Raw genomic sequence first — 24,114 nt, forward strand, 5'->3', positions numbered from 1 at the left:
CCATTTTCATCCGTCTTTCACTTTTCTCTTATTAGAGAAAAATAATTAAAATTGAAGAATTGTAAAATAACATAATGCAAGAGGGGTTTGTATTAATTTTTTTTTTCCAGGAATTTGGACGTATTCTTTTAGCAAGATATATGATGGCTGATAGTTGAAATCACTTTCCATCTTCTCCTTTTTATCTTCGCTCTTTTTCTAGTGAAGAAACTGTTAAAGTAGGTGTCCGACAAGTCAACATGTGGCTAGAACTTTTATTGACTCTAATGTAAAACAATCTTTATTTTTATAATATTTTATGATTCTATTCGATTATGGCATTATACTTTATCTGTATACTCATTCAAGCTGCATAGATAAAGTCCTTGAATATACAATAGGTACCATGAGATTTGCGTCGCAACGTAAGATCATGAAACTCATTAGGAAGTGTACCGTATATTCTAAACATGTTTCTAGTCGAATCAGCCGCTTAAAATAAGGGTAAAGATCGTTCGAGCTCGATACTAACATCTGTGGTGTAAGCGTCATGTTTCATTGATAAGGGCATATAAATGTCCATTCACACAGATGAGTGATCATATGATGATGCACTGAACAACCCTCATTCGGACTGTCCAAGTGGTTCTCACTTAAAAAGTGAAATAATCCACAGTTATGGTTGTACACAAATAGTCTTTTGATCGGAGACAATGTATGGACTATACGTACTAGCATGCACTTTGATTAGTTTACCGACTTCATCGAGGGTCATCAGGTGGTAATATTGGGTGTAATTTCGAAATACGTAGGAGCAAATGCATTGTAGTCGGGAATTCACCGTTCGCCTACAGGTGAAGATATCTTATGTGATCTTATGAGTTAATAGTGCAAAGAGTCTCTGACCAGAGCAAGAAATGTGCTTTAGGGAAATGCGTTTTCCTAGTTGCACATACCATGCGACTATTAGTAGTCAAAGATAAATCGCATTGTTATCGATTTCGTATGCAACCCTCGATATACTAATAGTTGCAGATTCGATTGAGATATATGGGTTGAAGGGACCGTACTATATGCTAAACATGACTAAAAGTTCTTGCAGGCACTATCAGTGATACCTAGGGGATCATGAGGCGATGCTACAAGACGCTTTTACCATGGTCCGATAGGTGCAATCAGAAATGCGTTCTGACATTCTTGATCAAGAAGTTGATGCAAAGAATGTGGTTAACTAGGATAAACAATAAGAATAAATGTTATTCTGAATCACATGAAGATGTAAACACACGGCTAGCTGTATCCCTGAACCATTGAGGGTCACACAAGTATCGGATTCTGTGTTCCTGTTGAGATAGTCAAATTTCAAGAAGTTGGAATTTGGCGACTATAGTTTGACAGAGATCAAATAAGAAGCTTATAAAAGAATTTATGAGATGATTCCATAGGATGAAAGAAATGGAAGTTAGCATGATTGCTAAATAAGGAAGGAGAGTGGAACTGCCTGTTTTGTGAATGAGTTCACTAAAAGTGGTAGCTGCCTAATATGGTAAGTGAAAATTTTGATCTTTGAAATTTTTTATTTTCATTATATGAACAATATTTGTATCCTTGATACATCAGCGCTCTCGAATCATCGATCGGGGTTATAATGAGTTTAGAATCATTTATTTAGTGAATTTGGAATTTACTAATTAAATGTTGGTGCTAGTAGTGGTGACTACTAACATGCACAAATTCTCATAAATGTTCTAAAAGAGTCTATAATTAAATTAATCAGAAAGTTAGTATATAAATTAAATAATTGTTATTTAATTTAATGTCTATATACATATATATATTTTATATGGTGATATAAAATATGTGGATATGGTATTATTATTTTATGTATTATTAAAAATTAATAAATACATTATATATTAATCATACGAGAATTTTAATATAATGATATATGTAGAATCCTCGTGTGAGAGTGAATCCTAATTAAATTAGGAGTTTCACTCTATATATATATATATATTTATCATCAGGACTCATTATTCAATGATGAAAAATTGCACACAAAACAAACAAAACTCCCTCCTTCATTCCATACAAGTCACAGCCACTTGCTGATTATTGGCGGGAAATTTTCGGCCACTTTTCGCTTCCACCAACGTCGTGCCGCCGCCGCCGCATCGCCTCTGGATTTTGGAAATTCGGAGTACGCAATCTCAACGCACAAATCGTTTGCGATTTCTAGTGCAATCCAAGCGAAGAACAAAGCCTCCGATCGTGGACCTAACTACGCGATCAAATGAGACAAGCCGTTCGTAGGGAGTTACAAGAAGGTAATTCTGTTTGATGTCCAGCGTTTAATATGCGAATGTATAATCGTAAACGCCTTATGTATGGTTTTAAACCGCTCGAGAACGTGATGCATCAAAAGAAACTAGAATGATTATAAATCTTTATGGATCAATGTTCGTTGACCGACCTCCACCATATACGACAACAAAATGTTACAACAAAACAGACATTACACAACATTCTCCATTCACACGCACTATTTAAACTGCAGATATATATGGCCAAGTAGCGTATTGTGAATTGAAAGAAAGCCGACTTTTGGCTTTGCATCGGGGATCCTACATATCAAAGAAAAGGTTATACTTGAACCCCTTATCGATACTGCTGCTATTGAGAGATGCACGGGTGTTCTTTGAGGAAGCTAAGCTTGCTTGTGGAGCAAAGAGATTTGGATGCGAGTTTTCATCATCATCAAACGTCGTCCATCTTTTCGAGTTGCACTCCCCCGAATTTGCAGCTGCAATGTGAGGATTTCCCACATCTCCGACATGGTCCTTGAATTCTTTTCTTACTACATCCAACACAACATCCCCGTATTTATCGCACCATGTTCTGATATTGTGCAGAGGAGTAAGAGCAAGTATTTAGAACTCAAATAATATATTGCAAAGAAGGGTTGAAATTTGTTGGCATTACTTGGGAAAGAACTTTGTCAGGTCCTCAGTATCGACCGGAAGCCTAGTTGAGATAGTTTCAATTTGATCATCCCTAAAAAATCATATTAAATGTCTAGTTAGTGATGTGCTATCGATGGTACATATATAATCAAATCCGAAAAGCATGCTTACGACAGATGAACGTTTGGATTATTTGCACGGAGTTCTTCTTGGATCCGTGTTAGTTCCTTTTTCACGTTCTCTTCTAAAACCTACAAAATTATTTAACATTCGAAATATAATATTGTCTTGGAGATATGAAAGTGAAAATGGTGATGAAAAATACTAGACCTTGTCAATGAAAAAATCTATGGGAGCTCCATTTGGATGCAATTTCCGCTTCATTTTCTTGGTGTCTGGTCCTTCCCCGATCGGATTGGCTACAAGCTGCTCCGTGTAGCTAACACCATCTGATTTTTCACTTACAGACAGTGGAGCTGTTTCATCCTTAGAATCGTTTTTCTTCCATTTCCTGAATCCATCGAACCCCCATGATATTTTCTTTGAATTTACCTTATCTTTCCCTTCAAGGACCGAACCATTTCCACTACAATCACCACCATATACTTCCTTTGGTTCTCTCTGAAAAAGAACCCTAAAGGGTTTCTTTTTCCCTTTGTTGCCACCACTTCTTGCCGGTGAGCTCTCCAGCATTAAAATATATTTTGTTTCACTTTCTTTTTCATCTAAATGCCCATTCCAAAACGGGTTTTCAGAAGAAATGGCAAGTTCGTTTCTAGGAATATTGAAGTTGCTAATTCTTTGTTCTGCTGGCCTGATATTTTTACATCCTATGCCACTTGTATCATCTTTAAACTTTACATTTTTATTCCGTGATACAAAATCGAAAGCAGATGCAACCACTTTCCTTTGCTTTATAGGTGACTCTACTTTCTGATTATTCCTCGATGTCAATCTCTCACACCGCTTCTCGTCTTTCAAGTTTATTACAGACCACTCATCATTTGAAGCTTCCTTTTGAGCCCCTCCGACTATTACATCTTTCGCCTCAATTTCAGCTCCCTGGATTGCTAACCTCTGCAACAAAGGCCTCTTTGACGCATGATACTCTTCCTCTGATATACATTTGGCATAGAGTAACTCCTGGTGAAAATATAAGAATTCAGCATTATACAGTGTGAGGTTGTGGTTAGCAAAGTGTTAGAACTAAAAATTTAAAATTTACAATTTCTTCAATTATAGCATAAGCCAAATATGAAGTAAACCCATCAAAATGCAGCAGACTGCATTCATATTTCGTTTTCCAACTTGTCCTTGGGAAATATTTTTATTTAACAAGAAAGAGGAGAATAATCAAAAGTTTAAGCAGGGGTTTCGTCTAGTGGTTCCAAATTAGACACAAAATTGAGTAACTGGATTCACGGTATAAAATAAATCAAGCAACTGTTTTAGTGTATTGTGCGCAGTGGAACTATAAGAAAGTGAATACGGTTAATCCGTATAGAAGTAGATTTTACGAGATAAACTCCTTCAATGAAAGAAAACAAGATTAACCAGTCAATCCTCTTCAAGATCAAGACACGATTCGAAATAAAACTACCTGCAAGAAGATCAACTTATCCTTCAAAATAATGGACGGCTCGTAGTCGATGGGCGAAGCCATAAGCCTCTCAAGAAGGTGAGTTCTGAAAGCAGATACCCCAGATTCAGCTATAATCCCCTCTTTACAAAGACCCATCAACTTAAGAATCTGGTGAAACGAATCTTGCTCCCATTTCAGATTATCCGACTGCTGCTTTGACAGCTGCTGTTCCGCAGCCAAGATCGCCGGAAGTCTCTGCTTCTTGAATGAAAATGGGAGGATTGTGTTGCAGATCGAGCTGATAGAGTCTTGCAGTGATCTGTAGTACGTTGGAGTATATGTGTGCACCATTTCCGGGTCACCTTTTTTTGTACAGACAAAGTGCAACTTGTTTTCTGGATTTTTATTTTACAAGCTTCTTACATTTGAAGAGAGTAGGATTGTGTTCTTGTATTTGCAAACGGTCATTTGCACTAGCCGTTGGGTTTTCAAAACGTCGGATTTGACATGAAAAAACGACACGTGTAAGGCTTTTTTTTTTTTTTGCAGTTCCAAGTTTTCTACTTGATTCGTGAATGGGCCACAAAATTAAAAGCCTGTTATTATTTGGGCCAATTTTCGGGCTATTGGAATCGGATTTGAGTGGAATTTGTATTGAGAAATTTTTTTCCTTGCAAATGTATATGTCTAGAAGCCTTTTGTTTTAATCAAATATCTCCAAAAGACATGGATGTGCTATGTTCATGTTAAAAAAATGGTGCCATTTTTGACTTATTATGGGCTTTTGGAGATAATAATATTTCAAAAGAGACCAAAATTATATGTAGTGGTGCAAATCTTGAAATTTTGTGTTGCGAGAATCTGAAAATAAATTCATTTCTCTCAAAGCCATTCATTCATGTTTCACAAATTGCACAAAACAAACTGTCTTAGTACATGTATTATGTGTATCATGCGTGTTTGCGGACCAAAATCACAGCATTTGCAAAATAAGTGTATCCTCTTCTGCAACCACACTTTATCGTTTTTCCATCCGCAAGTATGTTCCCTGTTCCTTCACATGTAGTGATCTTTCTTGGCCTTGTAAAGCCCTGAATCCAATGATTCTTGCTTAAGTTTAAGCTTATCGTAATATATTACACAATTACAGTCCCTAAAAAAGAATTCCAGGCTAACAGTGGGGATTCAGCAAAATTTATTAAATTCTAGGAATATGTATGTATAATTATTATTACCTTTTATTCACAGATTTAAGATGGGATGAATTCAGCCTTTCATCCAACCTTTTCTTGGCTTCTCTGGCCACGGTATCAAGGCTCTGATCACATTCTTCCTGGCTGCCGATGGAACTTCTCTGTTCATTGACAAAACATGAAAACAAGAACCCCATAAATTATAATTAACGGTAATAGAAAAATAAAATGGATTTACCATTATATAGCTTGAACTGATGTGAAATCCATGGTTTCTTTCGTAGAGACATAAAGAAGAGTTGGCGCCATGATTGGAATTACGGGTCTGAGAGAACCTTCTCCTTCTTGCAGCTTCAACTCCAGGAAGCATTCCAGCCATTTTTTATGAAGATAAGAATCACAGAAGCAAGAAAAAATAAGTAAATTTAACTGGGTTTGTTCATCACAAGCCTTTCCTAGATGTTTCTTGGTATTTGTTTCGGAAGTTTCCATGATGTTTCAAGTGTTTGAAGTTTCTTTGAAAGTGGAAGTCAACGAATAAAAGGGTTTCAGTTATAATAAATAAATATTAATTTATTCGAAAGAAATGGACTCGTGAACTTAAAACAACGTTGCCCCATAATCAGTTTAATGGGCCAAACATTGGTTTGGGCTTATTGATTAAAAACATATGTTAGGCCATTATTGGGCCGAGAGGGATTTCAAATACCCATAGCCTTTGCCCGAGAAAAAATGTGCGCTAAATTGTGATGAAAATATATCACACACACATTATTGTTGAATCGTATATACTTCAATAATAACCAATTTTGATCTAAAAAAGGTAGACAAATTTACTATCACGAGTATGTCCAAACTCGCGTGAGACCAAAAATAAACACGATCTTGAAATTTCGAACGGATGATACAGATAGAGCTGAGTCGAGCTAGTTTGCGAGGTAGCCGATTCAGTTTCATTTGTCGTGGGAAAAAATAAAATATCGGTCAATCGGGTTTCGCAAATCTGTGACATTCCAAGGATATTCTAAGTATAATATAATCATCTTTAATTTATCGCATTCACAAAAATCATACTAAACATATTACATTTTCTTATCTGTCAATTCTTTTATAACTCATTTACTATTAATTCAATAATTCGTACCAAGCGTGGGCTTACTACTGTAATATCTCTTTCTAACAAATGGACAATCTTTAGTTAGTTTTATTAATTTTCTGATTCCGTGTGTAATAATTCTTTTTGTTGGATTTTTAATGAGAGCTAAGATTTAGGGAGGACACATATATTCTTTGGAGTAGTTATAACTAGTGAAGGAAGTAGAGAAATTCTAACCAAACTTGAGATAAAAAAAAAGTCAATCTTATTGACTAATCAAGCATTTTAATGAATCACACACTTTAAAATTATAAATAATTCATAATATATTGATTTTAAGAATATTCCGACATTTTTATATTTGACACGTTGTCGTAAATAACAACTTCATTTACTTATATCTCAATTTTGCTAATTTATTTAAAATTGAGATCTTGATATCAGATTGACTAATCGAAAGGTGTTATAGAGCAAATGATGAGTTGTTGGTGTCGTCACACATGTATCAGCTCCTGTATGAAATTGAAGTTTGAAGTTGGTATTTGCTGTGCTTTTTCCTTTTCCAAAAGTCAACATCATTTGATTAATTAAACTGAGTATATTTTTATCTTGTATATGCATCAGTACAAGTCAGATCCCATGGTTGGTGGGCCATTTTCATGAATGTGTATCTACTTTATTTTTCTAGGTCTTTGTCAACTAATCGACTTTTACTCATTAATGATCATTTAGTTTTGTTTAAGACAAGATTTTTCACATCTATGATTTTAGAAAAAAAAATCGTGTTTATTATATACGTGGTTGTTGGCCTGATCACAAATCTAAACTCGGGTAGGATTCTGAATCGAAACAGTTTTCTGTTCTTGATGGTTTTATTTAAGTTGATATTGAAACGAGTTTAACTTGTGATTATTTTTTTGAATAGATATCTTGTGAGATAATTTTACGAATTTTTATTAGTGGGATGGTTTGATTCGATCAATAATTTATCATACAAAATAATATTTTTGACATAAAAATAGTACTTTTTATGAGTTGAGTTCGGTCGGAGACCTGTCTCATTGAATTTGCTCGTGAGACGATCTCACAAGAGTTTTTGTGTTTTTTTTTAATGAGTTTTAATGGTAAGAAGAAATTTATTATAATTCATCAAATAAGCAAACTATTTAAGTATAAGTATTTAAAAAGAGTATTATAAAATTTAAAAATTAAAAAATATATAATTTGTAAGATAATAAAAATAATAAAATTTATTTATTTAATGATTCGTTTTTTATTTATAAAAATAAAAGTATGCAGGTGTCAAATTCAGCTTATACAGATCAAGTCATTTAAAATATATGTGTAATTAAATTTCACGAGTATATATATTTTATCTTAAAATTTGAAATTAACTTATACTGATCAAGATTTCTTAAGATTAGATTTTTGTTCTCCGTTTGATCGATTTATCGTTTCTAGAAACTGAAATAGAATCAGACTAAAAATTCTTGGTTCTAGGGAAATATAATTCCGTTTTCGAGTAACGATTAGAAGAAAGCCATGATCTGATCTAATCCCTGACCTATCGAGTACTAATTTCATGATGAGTAGGTCTGAGACGGTCTCACGAATATTTATCTATGAGACGGGTCAACCCTATCGATATTCACAATAAAAAGTAATACTCTTAGCAAAAAAAAGTAATACTTTTTCATGGACGATCTAAATAAGAGATCCGTCTCACAAAATATAACTCATGAGACCATCTCACACAAGTTTTGTCTTCCATGATTATGAAAGTCATATCATGTATGATTTCACAAATAATTATAATCTTTTAAAAGAACAGTAATGTTATATGTACAATATTAATGTGGAGTCTTGAATGAGATTGTAGATGAGTTGTCATATTTGTATAAATGCATGAAAACTTTTGTGAGACGGTCATACGAGTCAATTTTACGAGATATGTCTCTTTTTTTTGTCATTCATGAAAAAATATTATTTTTTACGTCAAAATATTACTTAATATTATAAATATAAGCATGATTGACTCGTTTCAAGTATAAAAATAACATTGAACAGAAGTAGCTGAGAAATAGCTAAAACTAATTAAACGTGTATCTTCACCAGCACACACTTGGTGAATATTTCAAGATCATGGCATGATACCATATGAGGAATCACATCCTTTCACAGCTATCCTCGATAGCTCAAATCAAACAAATTAAGGTTGAATTTCAGACAAACACACACACACACAACTTGTAAATCTAAGAATTTGATAGATATTTGAAAGATCCCTTCAATTTCAGTACGTACTTTGAAACAGCCAACATCGAAAAAGTCTTAATCAAATATTATATGCCCATCGAACTTGCTGCACAATTCTCGTCCTTTATTTTCTGATACAGAAAAATATACTAATAGCAATGAAATAGTATAATTCAGTGAAAAAGTCTAAAGGGTTTCATCCCTTATTAGCAAATAATTCCATTCCCGTTATTCTTTCCTTGTAGAATCCTTACTCCGCAAGAAACTTCAACCCTTGCAATTTCTCCTCTATTTAACAACCCTGTGTCCCATTTACCTTTCTTTCTCATTTGCTTTTCTTCGTCTCCTTTCCACCTTCAGGATAAAATATTTAAGTTTATTTTTTTCTGGGGTTACGATCAAATTAATTTCATGTACGTGTTTCCGAAAATGGAACAAGGGTCTGCTGCAGGTCCATCTCAGCTACCGGCTAAGATTAATAACGATAAATACAGCGATTTTTGCGTGGAGGAGTTGCCTCCAGGGTTTCGATTCCATCCGACGGATGAGGAGATTATTGTTCATTATCTTGTGAAGAAGGTTATGGATAGAAGGTTCGCTGCGGGAGCTATTGGAGAAGCTGATCTCAACAAGTCTGAACCTTGGGATTTGCCGAGTAAGTCATGCTTCTTCTTTTTTTCTGTGATTTATGTTGATCTTGATTTTTCTTGTAAATAAATGCGTCCCCTTTTTAGGTGAATTTTGATAATTTGGAGTGTAATTTAAGATGATAAAATTTAAGTTCTTGTTTCTTTTTTTGAGAAAAATTATTGATAAGTTTAATGTTTTCAAAAGAGGGAAGTGAAACATCCCTTCATCCCAACTGGTAGATCTATCCATGGAGGATGAAGGAGGATCATTTAGTTCGAACGCCCTAATTAGTTTTCCTTTTGCATCAATATTTAATTATCTATATATTTCAACAGCAACATTTTTTAGTTTAAACGGTAGGAGTACGATGATTCGCAGATAGATCACGAATAGTTTTGTAATCTTTGCAATTTTAATTTACGTAAGGGCGTGCCTTTAATTTTAGACCAAAAATAACGATATACACCAAATTCTGATCATGGAAACTCAAAAATTAAAAAATATATATATATAAAAAAAGAAAAAACCAAAAAGTTCAGTTTGGTCCACTGTTGAAAAATCCCAATCCTTAAATTAAACTAAAATGGAACCATATTTCTTTTTCTGCAGTTTCGGCCCAAGTCAATTTTCATATAAAAATCAAACCGACCATTTTGGATTGAACAGAAAAAAAAATTATATTTGTGCTATTTTTACTATTTTTTTGTCAAAAATTACAACTCGTATTATATCCTAGTGTTTTATCTCATGAATTAAATTATATATAATTCTCATATGAATCAAGATTTTATCCAAGTGATGCTATCAAAAATTGAACTATTGATTTTGCATATTGATTGTTTAATGACTTGATTATTCAGAAAAAGCAAAGACGGGAGAAAAGGAATGGTTCTTCTTTTGCCAAAAAGACAAAAAATACCCAACAGGAACGAGAACAAATAGGGCAACAGAGTGTGGATATTGGAAGGCAACTGGCAAAGATAGGGAGATCAAATGCAAGGGTAGAAATAGCCTTGTTGGGATGAAAAAGACCCTTGTTTTTTACAGAGGGAGAGCTCCTAAAGGGGAGAAAACCAATTGGGTCATGCATGAATATAGGTTGGGGGGCGATTTTTCGAATTACAACTTCTCCAAGGCAGCCAAGGTACTAGAGTCATACTAGGTTCTCATGATAGTAGCATTCTATCACACACACTAGTTAAAAACACTTTCTTTGTATCTCAATTTCCTTGAAAATAATAATGTTAATGTTAATGTCATGACAGGAAGAATGGGTTGTTTGCAAAGTTTTTCACAAGAACATAGGAGCAAAACTAGCAAGCATGGAGTCTCATTTGTTGGATAGTCCTAGTCCTACACATCTTCCCTCATTGGCAGACTATTCATGTTCGAACAATAATCAAAAGCCCGATTCAATATTCGCCATAGGTCCTGACCATGAATACAAGGTAGATATTTCCAACTCATCATCAAGAATAATCTTGAACCACCCTACGGTACCAACATTACAACATGCCCAAAGAAACTTCCTCCCCCCTCACAATCTCGCCACAACTTATCATGAATCTAACTCTCGCCTTTCCAAATCCGAACCCCCTTTTCTACCCTCAAATTCCTCTTCCGAATCCACCAGCATTCCCCTATCAGGCCTCGTCGTCTCTTGGCACAGGTTCAATTTCGAGCTATGCGACTAACTTTCCCTTCAAGGGTACTGGTGTTGATCAAGAAAATCTGAAGCAGCTTCTTGCCTCGAAAATGAGCAAAACGGAGCGTTTTTCAGGTAACGATTCTATGGTCAGCCGTTCTCAAGAAACTGGACTGAGCGCTGAAGTTGTCAATGAAATAACTTCCGTAGTTTCCAAAGGAGACATCGAAAGCAAGATTGCACCAATATTTGATGATGATCAAGAACTTGAGGGCCTATCTTTTAGTCCTAATAATATTTCGGATTTCGATTCTCTGTGGAGGTACTGAAGACCAGATACACAGTAAGAAAATTATTGATCCTGATCACGAGTACATGATTGTATATGGTAAAATTTATCGTTATAGGTTTATTAATTTATGTGCAATGTTTCATTATTAGATGCTAGGAACCTGATTTACTGACATTGATGTGGCTTGTGTACATGCATGTTGAGTTCTTCGGTTTTATATTAGTATCGAGTTAATAATAATACTCTATTTAGTATTTAGTGTTGTTCACATTTCACTTCACTAATATATATATAAAAAAATAGATTCAATTTTAGTCATTTTTCGACGTGCTGCGACACTGTGTGGCTCTAACATGACGTTAATATGCAGTAGTGTCATAATAACACTTTCGATCTAAAATGGGAAAAAAAAGTTCTTTCGCAACTCGTCATATTCATCAAAGATTCGAGGATTAATGGATAATATATAGTATATATAACATTACATTATGGTATAATTAATTAATGAATCAATTACTACTCCTTTTCAATGTTTTACCAAGTCACAAATGTTGAAAAAATATTTCCACCTTTTCGTGTACAAAATTTTTGGTCGCCTATTTTACAGCTGTATTCAACTTATTACATATTACCTGTTAATTAGCTAATTACAGCACTTGTGTCTTAGATCATTTTACATTTATTTTAGAAAAAAGAAGAAGCCAATAATTCGAGTGGGAGTAGGTACAGTCTCATTTACGAAGATCCGTGAGACTGATCAGCCATATCCATATTTACGATAAAATTAATATTTTTAACATAAAAAAGTAATAATTTTTTAGATAATCTAAATAAAAAATTTGTCACACGAAATTGATTCATGAAAACGTATTAATTTTTGTGTTCAGGTGGAGCGTCTCCTTGCTGTTCTCCTACAATTTGGCACCAGGATATACAGCCAGGTGGGCCAATCCTGTATACTCAATCAATTATTCTTTATAGGTTTCGACAAAAAGAATTATTAATTTCTTGTGGGATTCTCCAATAATTAATTCTTGTTCATTCAAAGCTAAGCTTCCTCCTTAATTTCTTGCTTGCACGTATGGTAACGACAGTAGAAGATTCAAAGCTTAATTTATTCAAGCAATTGAATGGAAAATTAAAAAAGAACGCATCAGCTTGATATTTTAGATCCATCAAGGTTCCAATTTTTATGCATGATATTACGACGGTTGAGTTCATTACAAGTTAGTGTTAAAAAAAAAATCTATCTACGCACAAATGCGAATGACTTATAGTTCATATGTCATCAAAATCTCAAATGTACGACAAATTCTTAAGTTCGAAACCTGATTATAATAAACTCTTCCGATCAACAAAAATAAAATAAATAAAATTTCCCATTTATAATCATGAATATACTAGTTTGCTTTAAAGGGGAATATGATGGTGCACAGTTGATGTGAAATTCCTCTAAAAATATATTTATGTCTCACATATCTATTTCTATGAGATGAATCAACTCAGTTCATACATGTAATGAAAAGTAATATTTTTAATATAAAATTATTACTTTTTTTATGGATCAGTTCGGGTGGAAGACCTATCTCATAAAACTGATACGTGAGATCATCTCATTATCATTTTTTTGATATATTAAATTCACAAGGCTCGATAATCTCCTGGTAATTATCAAACTTAGATTAATAAGAAAAAAAAAGAAAAAATATGGGGCTTTGGAATTGAAGAATTGAATGGTTTTTTATTTTGATGTGGCTTTATGGGAAATTTATCAATGTTAAGAGGAGTATAATATAGCAATATGCGTTTTCCCTTGGCCACACCATCATCCTTCAGGGTTGTTTCAAAAATGATATATTTTGTGTAATTTCATTATTATTGTTAGGCCGATAATTTTTTAATATACATATATCAACCAATATTCACCAAAATATACAGCACAAAAACACTCCACGATAGTATATATTATATTTTAATATATGCATATATCAACCAATATTCAAGATGATGTGGTGATATATAAATCACTTGATGAAGGTGAGATGAAGCACAATTTTTTTTATTCATATCACGCGTATCGTTTTTTGGTTATCTCAATTACATCAATTGACCCGTGATGAAACTATATGTGACTTGCGTTAGACATTTATCTTCATTCACATGATGAACATATATATATGTGATAAGTACGATATGAATGAAATTTTACAATTATATCATTTGAAAATTATGATTGATTTAGAATTTTCAAGGACATTTAAGATATTCTAAAATATTGAACATATTAATCATACAGGTTAAAAAATATGTCAAAAAATATATTATCCATCTCTATATATGATTCATCTCATCTGTAGCCCCAAACGATATCTTAATGTTTCATCAATGCGCTCAACATATTTTGGTTATGCCTAGTTAAGCTGTGTTTAAATATTTAAATGAAATGATATATCAACTAGTGTAGTACTACCTAAATATTTAATGAATCATTTACATTGGCTCTTAAATATTTCTATATATCATGTGCTAATTGAATTAATATTTCGAGTCTTTACTAAATGACACGTATTAGATTTTTTTTATTTTTTTTAAAGTTGACGAGGGAGTATTTGGTTATAATTTAGTCTCGAATTCGAGACAACGTCCCAAATTTAAGATCTTGTGGTCATATGACATATACACACGTTTTAGTTTTATTAGCTTGTTTAGTAATTGTATTTTAAATCTTCGAAATTATTTTTTACTTGTCGATTCCTGCCCTATATGCATTTTTCACTCAATTCTAATGCTCACATATATTTTTTTTTATTCCTTCGACTGTATACTTTGGTAAAATTTAGATTACCCGAAATCCCATCGTACTCGGCTAGCTTTTGGTTTTTTTTTTTCTAGAGTATTGATGTGACGTCGAGAAATGCAGATGTGACACTGAAAAATACTTATCTCGATAATTTTTTTCCTCATTGATATATCTTATTTTCTGGTGAAAAATTGCTGTATATATATTTGTTTTCAAGTCGAATTGACATATAAAAATCAAATATATATAACACGTAGTGAAAATTAAAAATTGGCCAATTGGTAGAATGTGCTTCCAATATTCTGGTGGCTATGGAACTATTCAAACCTTGGAACCTCTGAATTATCATCAATCCTTAACTTTTAAGGTTTCAATTTAACGTTTTCCACTAATATGACAAATTTGTACCAAGTCGGACGTCCAGTATCCTATAATTTTATATTTATTTGTTTGTTAAGTTTCAATTCCAGCATTCTGAAGATAGACGACGTACACATATTCATATTAACGGATATATCCTTGGAAATTAATGACGATAATTTTTTTCCCGAAATAATTTTTGATAATTTGAAATTCGAAGGGTGGCTAGAGAAGAGATCGATCTTATATATTATTAATTTGTTTCGGATGGCCTCCCAATTAATATCTCGTAATTACTGCTATAAATTAAAGGTAGCTAATTTATTATATATAACAATATTAAAATTAACGTGGCCTCCATAAATTAATATCTCCCAATATTAAATATTTTAGACCAATGAAGTTTATTATTTCATACATATTCTTTAAAACGAAACAAATTCGAAAGAGATTACGACCATGTTACATAATTATTACAAGTAACATTTTTTTACCGAACTTTTTTCCACTTCGATCATCAGCCAAGCGAAACCAGACACTAGACTAATTTTGGTACCACCCAAGAAAACCCTAGTCCAATGACCAATTACATTTCAAAGAAGCCAAAATCAAAAGAAAATCAAGCATTATTACTACGTGAAACTCCAGTACCCTCTTCAACCCCTTCATGATCACAACACCAATCGTGATTGTGTCGTCCCCATCTCGCCGGCTGCCTTAGCCACCGTGGGGGACATCGAACCTGGTGATGTGGGACCTGTTGGCACGACCAGTCCGAGACAACTATCGCTCCATGATCGTCGAATAGGATACGACACACTGTTACATCGAGAAAAATGAGTGCAATGAAGTCGTGACTTGTGCAACATGCAACCACAATTCTTGTGATAAGGCCTCCGTTGGATGCTCATATCTCCTGTCGACAAGCACCCTTCGTATACACCCCAATAGAGACCGTCCCCGCCTACCCCTGTCGCCATGTATCTTTCCTCTTTACGAATCTAATCGAACCCTTTGTGCCTTTTTTTTTTTTTTGGGATTGGTAGGATATGGGGATTTCTCTTCTCCCTATATATGTTTTTTTAACCTTTAGGGGAGTGAGTGCTCATCGTGCATGGGTTAATATTTATAAGGACAAGGAACAAATGTTTGTTGGCATTTTCTGCGAGCCCGAACGTAACGGGGGATTCTACTAGACCCTAAGTACACATAGTGCCAAGTGCCTTCGATTAGTTAATTAATATTTATTTATTTGGGTAGGGTATGAGGGTATCACGTCTAGGGTATTAAATCTGCGGTTTGGTTCGGTGATTGACAAAATCCCAAACCGAACAAAATATATATGTTGTATTGAATGACAAACCAAACCACATATATTAATTATTAATAACCAAAGCTGTCCGTATCATTTGAATGATCGGTTTTAGGTTTGAGCTTTTATTTCTTCAAATTAAATATTTTGATTTTTTTTAATTGCCTGGTTTAGCTATTTTGATAAACAGACTTCAATATAGACACCAAAATCAAATCATTTAACTGCATTACAAATGTACAATATATTACATTATGAATTTAAGTCAAAATTCAAATCTTCAAAAAAATTATCTTGTATATGTGGGTAAATTAATAATGCATGGATGATAAAATTATTGCTCGAATTCCTATTAAACTTTGGTTTGAGGAGCCAAATGGTTATAAAGTAAGAAAACACTCTTGCAGAATATTTAAACAAACTTTAGACATCATTCTTTTCAGTAAATCCTTATATTTTAGCTCTATTTTCTTATTTTTTTATTTTTAATATTAATTGTAAAAATATTTATTCGATTCCTAGTGGCATCACTACAAGAAATTTCAAAATCAACAACACACATACGACAACGGTTTTAACTAAAATCGTTGTTAAAAAACTTTTGACAACGGTTTTAGTTAAAACCGTTGTCGTAGATCATTTTTTGAGCAAAAGACAACGATTTAATAAAACCGTTGTCTTTTGGGGGTCAAAGACAACGGTTTTTAGGGTTAATAACAACGGTTCTGTAAAACCGTTGTCTTTGAACGTTTATGACAACGATTTCATGAACCGTTATCTATAAGCGTGTTTTTCGGACAATCGACAACGGTTTTAGAAAACCGTTGTCGATTAGGGTGTGTTTAGAATAAAACACAACGTTATTTAGCGACAGTTTTCATAAAACCGTCGCTAATGTTAGCGACGGTGTCATGTAAACCGTCGCTATTTTGAAATTAGCGAAGGTTTAAATAGAACCGTCGCTAAAGTTAGCAACAGTATCATGTAAAACTGTCGCTAATTTGAACTTAGCGACAGTTTAGATTACACTGTCGCTAATCTTAGCGACGGTTTAGCTAAAACCGTTGCTGCTATTTGCGACGGTTGAAATACAACCGTCGCAAATGTCAATAATTAACATTCCCTCCAATGTTAGCGACGGTGTCATGTATAACACCGTCGCTATTTTGAAATTTAAAGTTAGCAACAGTATCATGTACAACCGTCGCTAATTTGAACGTAGCGACGGTTTAGATTATACCGTCGCTAATCTTAGCGACGGTTTAGCTAAAACTGTTGCCGTTATTTGCGACGGTTGAAAGCCAACCGTCGCAAATTTCAAAAATTCGATAACATTCCCTCCATTTTCTTCTACTACTCTCTATAAATACCTTTAAATTCGTTCCATTTTCTTCCACTTCACTTCACAACAATTAAAATTTTTCTTACTTACACAATTTTACAACTTCACAACACTTAAAATTTTTATCTCTTACACGATTTTACTACTCCACAACACTTAAAATTTTTATCTCTTACACGATTTTTTTACCACTTCAAAACAATTAAAATTTTTATCTTTTACACGATTTTATCACTTCACGACATTACAATTTTTTTATCTCTTATACGATTGTACCAATTCACAATAAAGATTTATTAAATTCTTAAATTTTTTTTTTATTTTACCTAAAATATTAGCGACGGAAAACATGCAAACCGTCGCTAAGTAGCGACAGTTTTGCACAAGATGTAGCGACGGTTATTAATAAACGTTGCTAAATTTAGCGACGGTTTAACAAACAGTCGCTAATTAACGACGGTTTATATATAAACTGTCGCACATGTCATTTGCGACGGTTTTAACTTGAATGATGGGTCAAGATAGCAATCCTAATAATTTGATTCACTAGAAAGATCATGGGTTTATATATAAATTTTATAATATTTTTTTGGGAAAAAAAATCAAATTTCAGATATAATTTGTTTATACATATGTGTATATATATAAAAATTATAATTTTGATCGCCCTGCTTTCTATTCCACGTGCCTCAATCAAGTATGTTATGGTTCAGAGTCATAAGTGCCACCATTGCAACCTCAAGCTTCAACAATAAAACAAAGAGAATTTTAAAGATTTTTTGCATGCAACATCTGTTGTTTCAGTACATAAATAGTTGCCATTTAAATCATCATAGGATGGATACATTTCATGTTATTTCCCATCCATGCAAGACGGATCCACCTTGTGGTTATGATGTCTGTGTTATACTAGTTAAATACATCTTACGGAATTAAGAGAAGGGAGAGCAGTTCTCATCCCCTTGTTATAAATCAGCAGAGGATACAAATAGCTCAACCCATGGCTCCTAGTCCCCGTGCCTTCGGCCGCCAGACAGCGACTAAAGGGTTCACCATGCCTTGAGAATCCTTGCCTAAACCCATTCCTTGCACAAAACCCATCTTCGCCATCATCTTTGATCCAAACCTCTTCGTGTGCTTCTCAAAAGAACCGAGTTTTTGAGTGTCTTTCTTCGCTAATTTATCATTTGCATTAGAAGACTTGGCACTTGATCTTGTTGGCTTGGGTGGAACATGGATGTTCACTAAGTTAGTGCTTGTTTCAGGAGCCTCGGCGCCCAATCCGAGTGATTTAGGACGTTGAACAACTTCAATGGGATGCGACAAACCTTGGCCATCCTTTCCTAAGCCCCCGCCTTCCACAAATCCCCATTTAGCCAACATTTTCGAGCCAAAACCGGTGGTGTGCATCTCAAATGCCCCAATTTCCACAGAGTTAGATAAGACATCTTTGGTCTCTGGGGATATGTTTTCTGTGTCAATCGTTTCAGAATTCATCACGCCACGAGAAACGAAGGATACAGGCTGAGAAGCGTAAGAGCCAACTTTTCCAGCGATTTTATTGCTTCTTGCTTGCTTATTTGATCTTGCCCGAGAATATTGCGGGCCATTTGAAGTGGAAGCACCAGTGTCTCTTTGAAATTGAGGAGTCATTGTACCGACAACAGGTAAATCAGCATCATCTTTGTCAGCTCCTATCAGCTGAAAATCACTTATCAAGATTGGAATATGGAAAGTGCAACTTGGGGGGAACAAACTTGGTGACGCTGAAAGAAAGGGAAACACCATCGAGATAAAGAATGGAGAGGATTCCCAGACTGTACCTTCTCAAGTCGAAATTTATCACTAGCGCATGGCATACACGTATGATGAGTCCGCGACACTGTGACAAATCTGAGCGACAAAATAACAGTTCATTTAAAAATTCAGAACACTGCCGTCAATAATTTGTAGAATAGCTACACTATAAGATCAATCAACTTAGGGGTAATTGTAGTATTATGCATATCACAACCATGGATCGTTTTCGTAAAAAATATAACTTCTACTTGGTTAATGCAGAGGAGTGTCAGATTACAAGATTAAATTGAAATAAGTGCAGTCCATAGATGCAACCAACGGTTACCAACATTGTGGGTTTATATAAAAAAACATTGTGAATTTATAATCACCCATTGATCACTAAAATTTCTTCAAACTTAAATGAATTTAGAGAATAAATAAATAATCTACCCAATAAAGAAATAACCTGCCACTAGTCTCTGCTTATGTGGAGCAACTTTTTTTTCCGACCACAAATCATACTGGATAAAAGAATCTTTGGTGGCAAATGCTCAGAAGTTATTGATGAGATTAGATTTATTCCTCTTTGATTGAGTTCGAAGTTAAATGGAGTGATAACTTTTTACACCCATGGAAAAACATGAAGTTTGCATATTTTACCTCTTCTTGCCAGATCCATTGCACAAGCTTCTCAGTCGGTATATTGAAGCTAGTCTTCGAACCTGTACAACTCAATATCATTAGAAAACACAAGGACCCAAAGAACAATAAAACATGATGTTGTATAAACTCTAAGCTGAATTTCCCTCATAAATCCATACAACAGGTAAGTTTTAAAGTTTCTTTAGGTGAGGAAAGAAGCATCAAACTAATTTCTTTTCATTCAACAAAAATGAACCTTTGAACAGCATCCACGGTGTACAGCTACTGTAAAAGAAAAGTTCCAATCAACGACTTTTAACGCAGGTACACACCTCAATGCCCATGGATAAAGCAACTTTCAAAGTACTGAAGCCTTTCAATCGTGGATGTTACTACGTAGATGTGGGAGGAAAAAGCAAGATAAAATATGAAAGCAAATCACATGGAGAACAGCATGTTGCAAGATGAACATAACAGATAATGAGATACACTAGTTACTCGGTCCAGAAAAAATATTTACCTGTGAACAATCACGTGAGTGCATAGGCTGAAATGATAGGATACCTACACCATCGAGAACCATTTGCTGCAATTTCTACAATTTAAAATAAAATTATGCTCACTAGTTTTCAGATTCCTATAGCAAGCTTAACAAACAAATTCTCATAATCGGAAATTCTGAATAAGCTCCAAGGAAATGTATATAGCTGTAAAATAAACAAGATTATTTTTTCTTACTGAATTTATCAGCTGGAGATCTACACCACCGTTAATCATTCTATCCCGATGCTTCGCTGCAATCATTTCTTTACGGTGTTTCTTTTTCTCCCCTGAAATGAAAATTTTACATTCATACAGCAGCACCCAATCAGGGATTCAGGTGAACAAATAACCAAATCTAAAAATAAAATGCAATTAACAACTAGAAATAACGCAAAAACGCTTCTCAATTTTTAAAGGGGGGATGAATTCATTTTACGCATTGAAACCCAAGAAACTCTAGATGGAAAACAAAAAGGAATGAGAAGAAAACAAGAAAGACACAAACAAAAATTCCCATAGCTTTTATATTAGATGAGACTCAGCAGCATGCTTAAAGAAAGTGAACCCGTATAAAAGAATGATGAGCAGTACGTGAAACAGTTATAATGTCCAATTTGCAAATTCGTGAAGTGCAAGTCAAATATACCAAAAATATTTTCCAAAATGGTAAGAGATGGCGAAAAGCCGAAACAAAAGGCCATATCAGAACAAGGTCACGCCCATGGTCCTGATTATTAATTATTAACAACCAAAAGCAACTCTTATTTCCCTCCTGATCTAAATCAAAATGAAAACCTCTAAAGAATCAAACTTGGAGCAAGTCAATCTCATCATATGTAAATAGAATGAATGCCAACCTAGAAGATTTTAGATACACCAGGGGAAGCCAACCCTGGCTACAAGAAAGTTGTTTGAACGGAAGCTCCAATAATCAAAAGTTACATTCCGGGTTCAAAAACATACTATTACAATGACAGAATACAGTGGAAGAATAAAATGATACATGAGAAAACAGTTTCGCAGAAATATATTTGATTTCCAATAACTCTGGTTTTTGTAGCCACTCCAGATAAATATGTAGAAAATCATACATACAACCATCAGGAATTGTTTGCAGCCAATATTTAAGTCACAGTTGCAAGTACATAATATTCGAGGCGAGGAGAAAAACATACAAGAATAAAGAAACTATCAGGTCAAAGACCCAAATCTTCCAGAAAAATAAAAAGAATCAAACAAACATATTTCCATTTCGGAAGCAAAAATTACGGGTTATAAACAGTCAATAACAACTCAAACTAAGTAATAGAAGTCCTAACCTGGTATTTTCCCAAACTTTTTGCTTTTTCGAGATTCGAAAGGCCAAGACTCTGATATTTTATCATGGTGTTTCTTTCTCCCAGACGCAGTTCTTGGATCCTTAACATGTGTTAGGCCATCAAGAGCAGGTGACCCAGCATATTTAATTGGTGTTAGTTTTTTCTCTTCAGCAAGATACTTTATTCCTGATCCAGGTTTCATCTGATCCTTAACATGTGTTAGGCCATCGTGTTCTTCTTCTTCTGTGTCATACGTGTATATTTTGGTGCCCCCGATTAGCACATAACGCGGATTTTCCTCAGGAGATGGCATCTCCTCTAGTGAGTTCTCACCTATTTTAGCTTTTGTGCCATTGACCAGATCAGTATCACCACCCAAATGATCTGCCTCAAATGAAGAAAAGACAATAGAATCACCATCTTTCTCTTCAATTTTGAATGATGATCCGAAGCCACTTGGAGTGGTTTCTGCATGTTCATAGAACCCCAATCCTCTGCGCGAGCTATGGTCCAATGTGAAGCTTGTAGTGTAGTCATAAATATACTCCATACTTTGAGATTCCCCAATCGCTTCTTTGTCAACAATCGGTGTCTTCTCTGAATCGATCAAAACCACAGGTGTCGATGTGTCTACCTCGTTCACTTGATTTACACCCTCATGTAAATTTGCATCTTCCTATAAATTATCCAAACAAAATTTGCGACCAAGCATTTTAACGTGGATAATTGACGGCTGACCAATCCGATAAAACACCTCCTTCTACAAACAAGCCATGATGCGAGGACGAATAAAAAGATGAGCCACGCGGCGCACGGCGGCTCGATTTATTCAATTTTTTCCTGTTATTCCCGCTCATAACTGGATTGTATGCAAATTTGGCGGCGATGGAAGGTGATTTGTTGCGTCCTGAACGAAACACCCAGTTGCGTCGTGAAGGATGTTAGTATCAATGAGACCAGGAGCATGGATCGACGTGTCCGTCGATTCGTTCCTCATCCCCGCATTTTACAGAAACCTCAAATTTAACCCCATTTCGTCTTAATTTATTCAATCTCGTCTTCTTCTTTTTTTTCTTTGCAAGCCAAAATCTCTCTTTTTAAATTAAAGTTTTAAAAACCACTCATCTTGCCTTACACATGCTATGGCCTACTGTTGGATTGCTTAACCTTCAAAACCCAGTCCTACATTGCTTCACGGGGAAAGCATAAAAGTGTTTAGATTGCGAACGGAACTTTTTTTAGCAAACTATCCGAAGTCTCACTTGCTCGAGGTTGTAGAGTCGGGGGCATCACACATATTCAAGGCATGCTGTAATTTATAAGCAAAAGTATTACATCAAAATGATCGTCCTTTGAATGCCTCTTACACAGTGTAGCGTTGTTGAATGGTTTCAATGTCCAATCCTTTTAGCTTCACCACGGATTCGACATGCCCTTTAAGAGTGTGAAGCTCCCTTAGCCTGCAAAATGTACGTCTAACACAGGGACATACCCATGCTTGGCCGTCTTAGGCTTTTTTTTTACAAAGAATTATAGAGATTCGAGTCAATTCTATTTTTTTTGGCAAATATATATAGAGATTTAAGCACGGTCTAATTTTTAAAAAATATCACGGTGCAAATAACTCATAAAAGTTAATATCTAGAATACATATTTAACTTTCACAGTGAATAAATGTAAATTTTCGATATTTAAAAGGGGGTTTGGTGCAAATAACTCATAAAAATGATAAATTTATTTTATCAATTTTTTTATTAATAGATACATTTAAAATATATTGAAAATAATTTTAAAATATAAATTTTGAATCTAAGTGAAACTTGTCTTGTATTACACGGGTTACATGTTAATTTAAATATATATAAATATTGAAAAATGATATTGATTAAATTTTTTTTTTTTTTGAAAATTAACTCTCCTATTTCGAATAGACTATGAATAATAGGTTTTTTTTAAAAAAAAATACCAAGGTCATTTTGCTAACTATTTTCATATTAATATCTCATATTTGATATATATATATATATATATATATATATATATATATATATACTAGAAGATATGCACGTGCGTTGCACGTGTGAAATATATAAAGATGATATGAGCAGAACAATTCACACACTATCTTTTATTTTTTAACAATTAATTAAATCTACGATACATCGATAAAGTTCAGTATTTATTTTTGCCTGAGTTCTTGAATATCAATATAATTGAGTTGTTTTAAGTTTGATATACATATAATTATATAATGTTGCAATATTATGTCTAAATATAAAAATATTTATTAATGTGATCCATAATCAGAACCATATTCGACATGAGTAGTCAAAATAATAAGAACCACAATTTCTAAATTTCTCATGATATATTTTGAA

General features: G+C 34.0%; 3 protein-coding genes and 1 pseudogene across 3 annotated transcripts; 1 reads left to right on the forward strand and 3 right to left on the reverse strand.

Annotated features, from left to right (window-relative positions):
• Nucleotides 1-2,405: 2,405 nt before the first annotated feature.
• On the reverse strand, nucleotides 2,406-5,072 carry LOC142552014 (uncharacterized). Its single transcript, XM_075661580.1, has 5 exons — nucleotides 4,543-5,072; nucleotides 3,273-4,085; nucleotides 3,114-3,193; nucleotides 2,962-3,033; nucleotides 2,406-2,877 (listed from the first exon to the last, which is right to left on the reverse strand). The coding sequence occupies exons 1-5, from the start codon at nucleotides 4,873-4,875 to the stop codon at nucleotides 2,604-2,606; spliced, it is 1,572 nt and encodes a 523-aa protein (XP_075517695.1). The 5' UTR covers nucleotides 4,876-5,072; the 3' UTR covers nucleotides 2,406-2,603.
• A 316-nt stretch (nucleotides 5,073-5,388) lies between these two features.
• LOC142552015 (uncharacterized) lies at nucleotides 5,389-6,209 on the reverse strand. The gene is made up of 3 exons (XM_075661581.1): nucleotides 5,956-6,209; nucleotides 5,760-5,878; nucleotides 5,389-5,615 (listed from the first exon to the last, which is right to left on the reverse strand). Exons 1-3 carry the CDS (start codon nucleotides 6,094-6,096, stop codon nucleotides 5,543-5,545), a joined length of 333 nt encoding a protein of 110 aa, XP_075517696.1. The 5' UTR covers nucleotides 6,097-6,209; the 3' UTR covers nucleotides 5,389-5,542.
• A 3,060-nt stretch (nucleotides 6,210-9,269) lies between these two features.
• On the forward strand, nucleotides 9,270-11,853 carry LOC142551007 (NAC domain-containing protein 79-like; annotated as a pseudogene).
• Nucleotides 11,854-18,202: 6,349 nt separating this feature from the next.
• LOC142552016 (uncharacterized) lies at nucleotides 18,203-21,938 on the reverse strand. The gene is made up of 6 exons (XM_075661582.1): nucleotides 21,737-21,938; nucleotides 20,613-20,704; nucleotides 20,395-20,469; nucleotides 19,893-19,954; nucleotides 19,274-19,343; nucleotides 18,203-19,151 (listed from the first exon to the last, which is right to left on the reverse strand). The coding sequence occupies exons 1-6, from the start codon at nucleotides 21,936-21,938 to the stop codon at nucleotides 18,444-18,446; spliced, it is 1,209 nt and encodes a 402-aa protein (XP_075517697.1). The 3' UTR covers nucleotides 18,203-18,443.
• Nucleotides 21,939-24,114: the final 2,176 nt, after the last annotated feature.

This window comes from Primulina tabacum, chromosome 7 (genome assembly GCF_025594145.1).
Source record: "Primulina tabacum isolate GXHZ01 chromosome 7, ASM2559414v2, whole genome shotgun sequence".
NCBI lineage: Eukaryota > Viridiplantae > Streptophyta > Magnoliopsida > Lamiales > Gesneriaceae > Primulina > Primulina tabacum.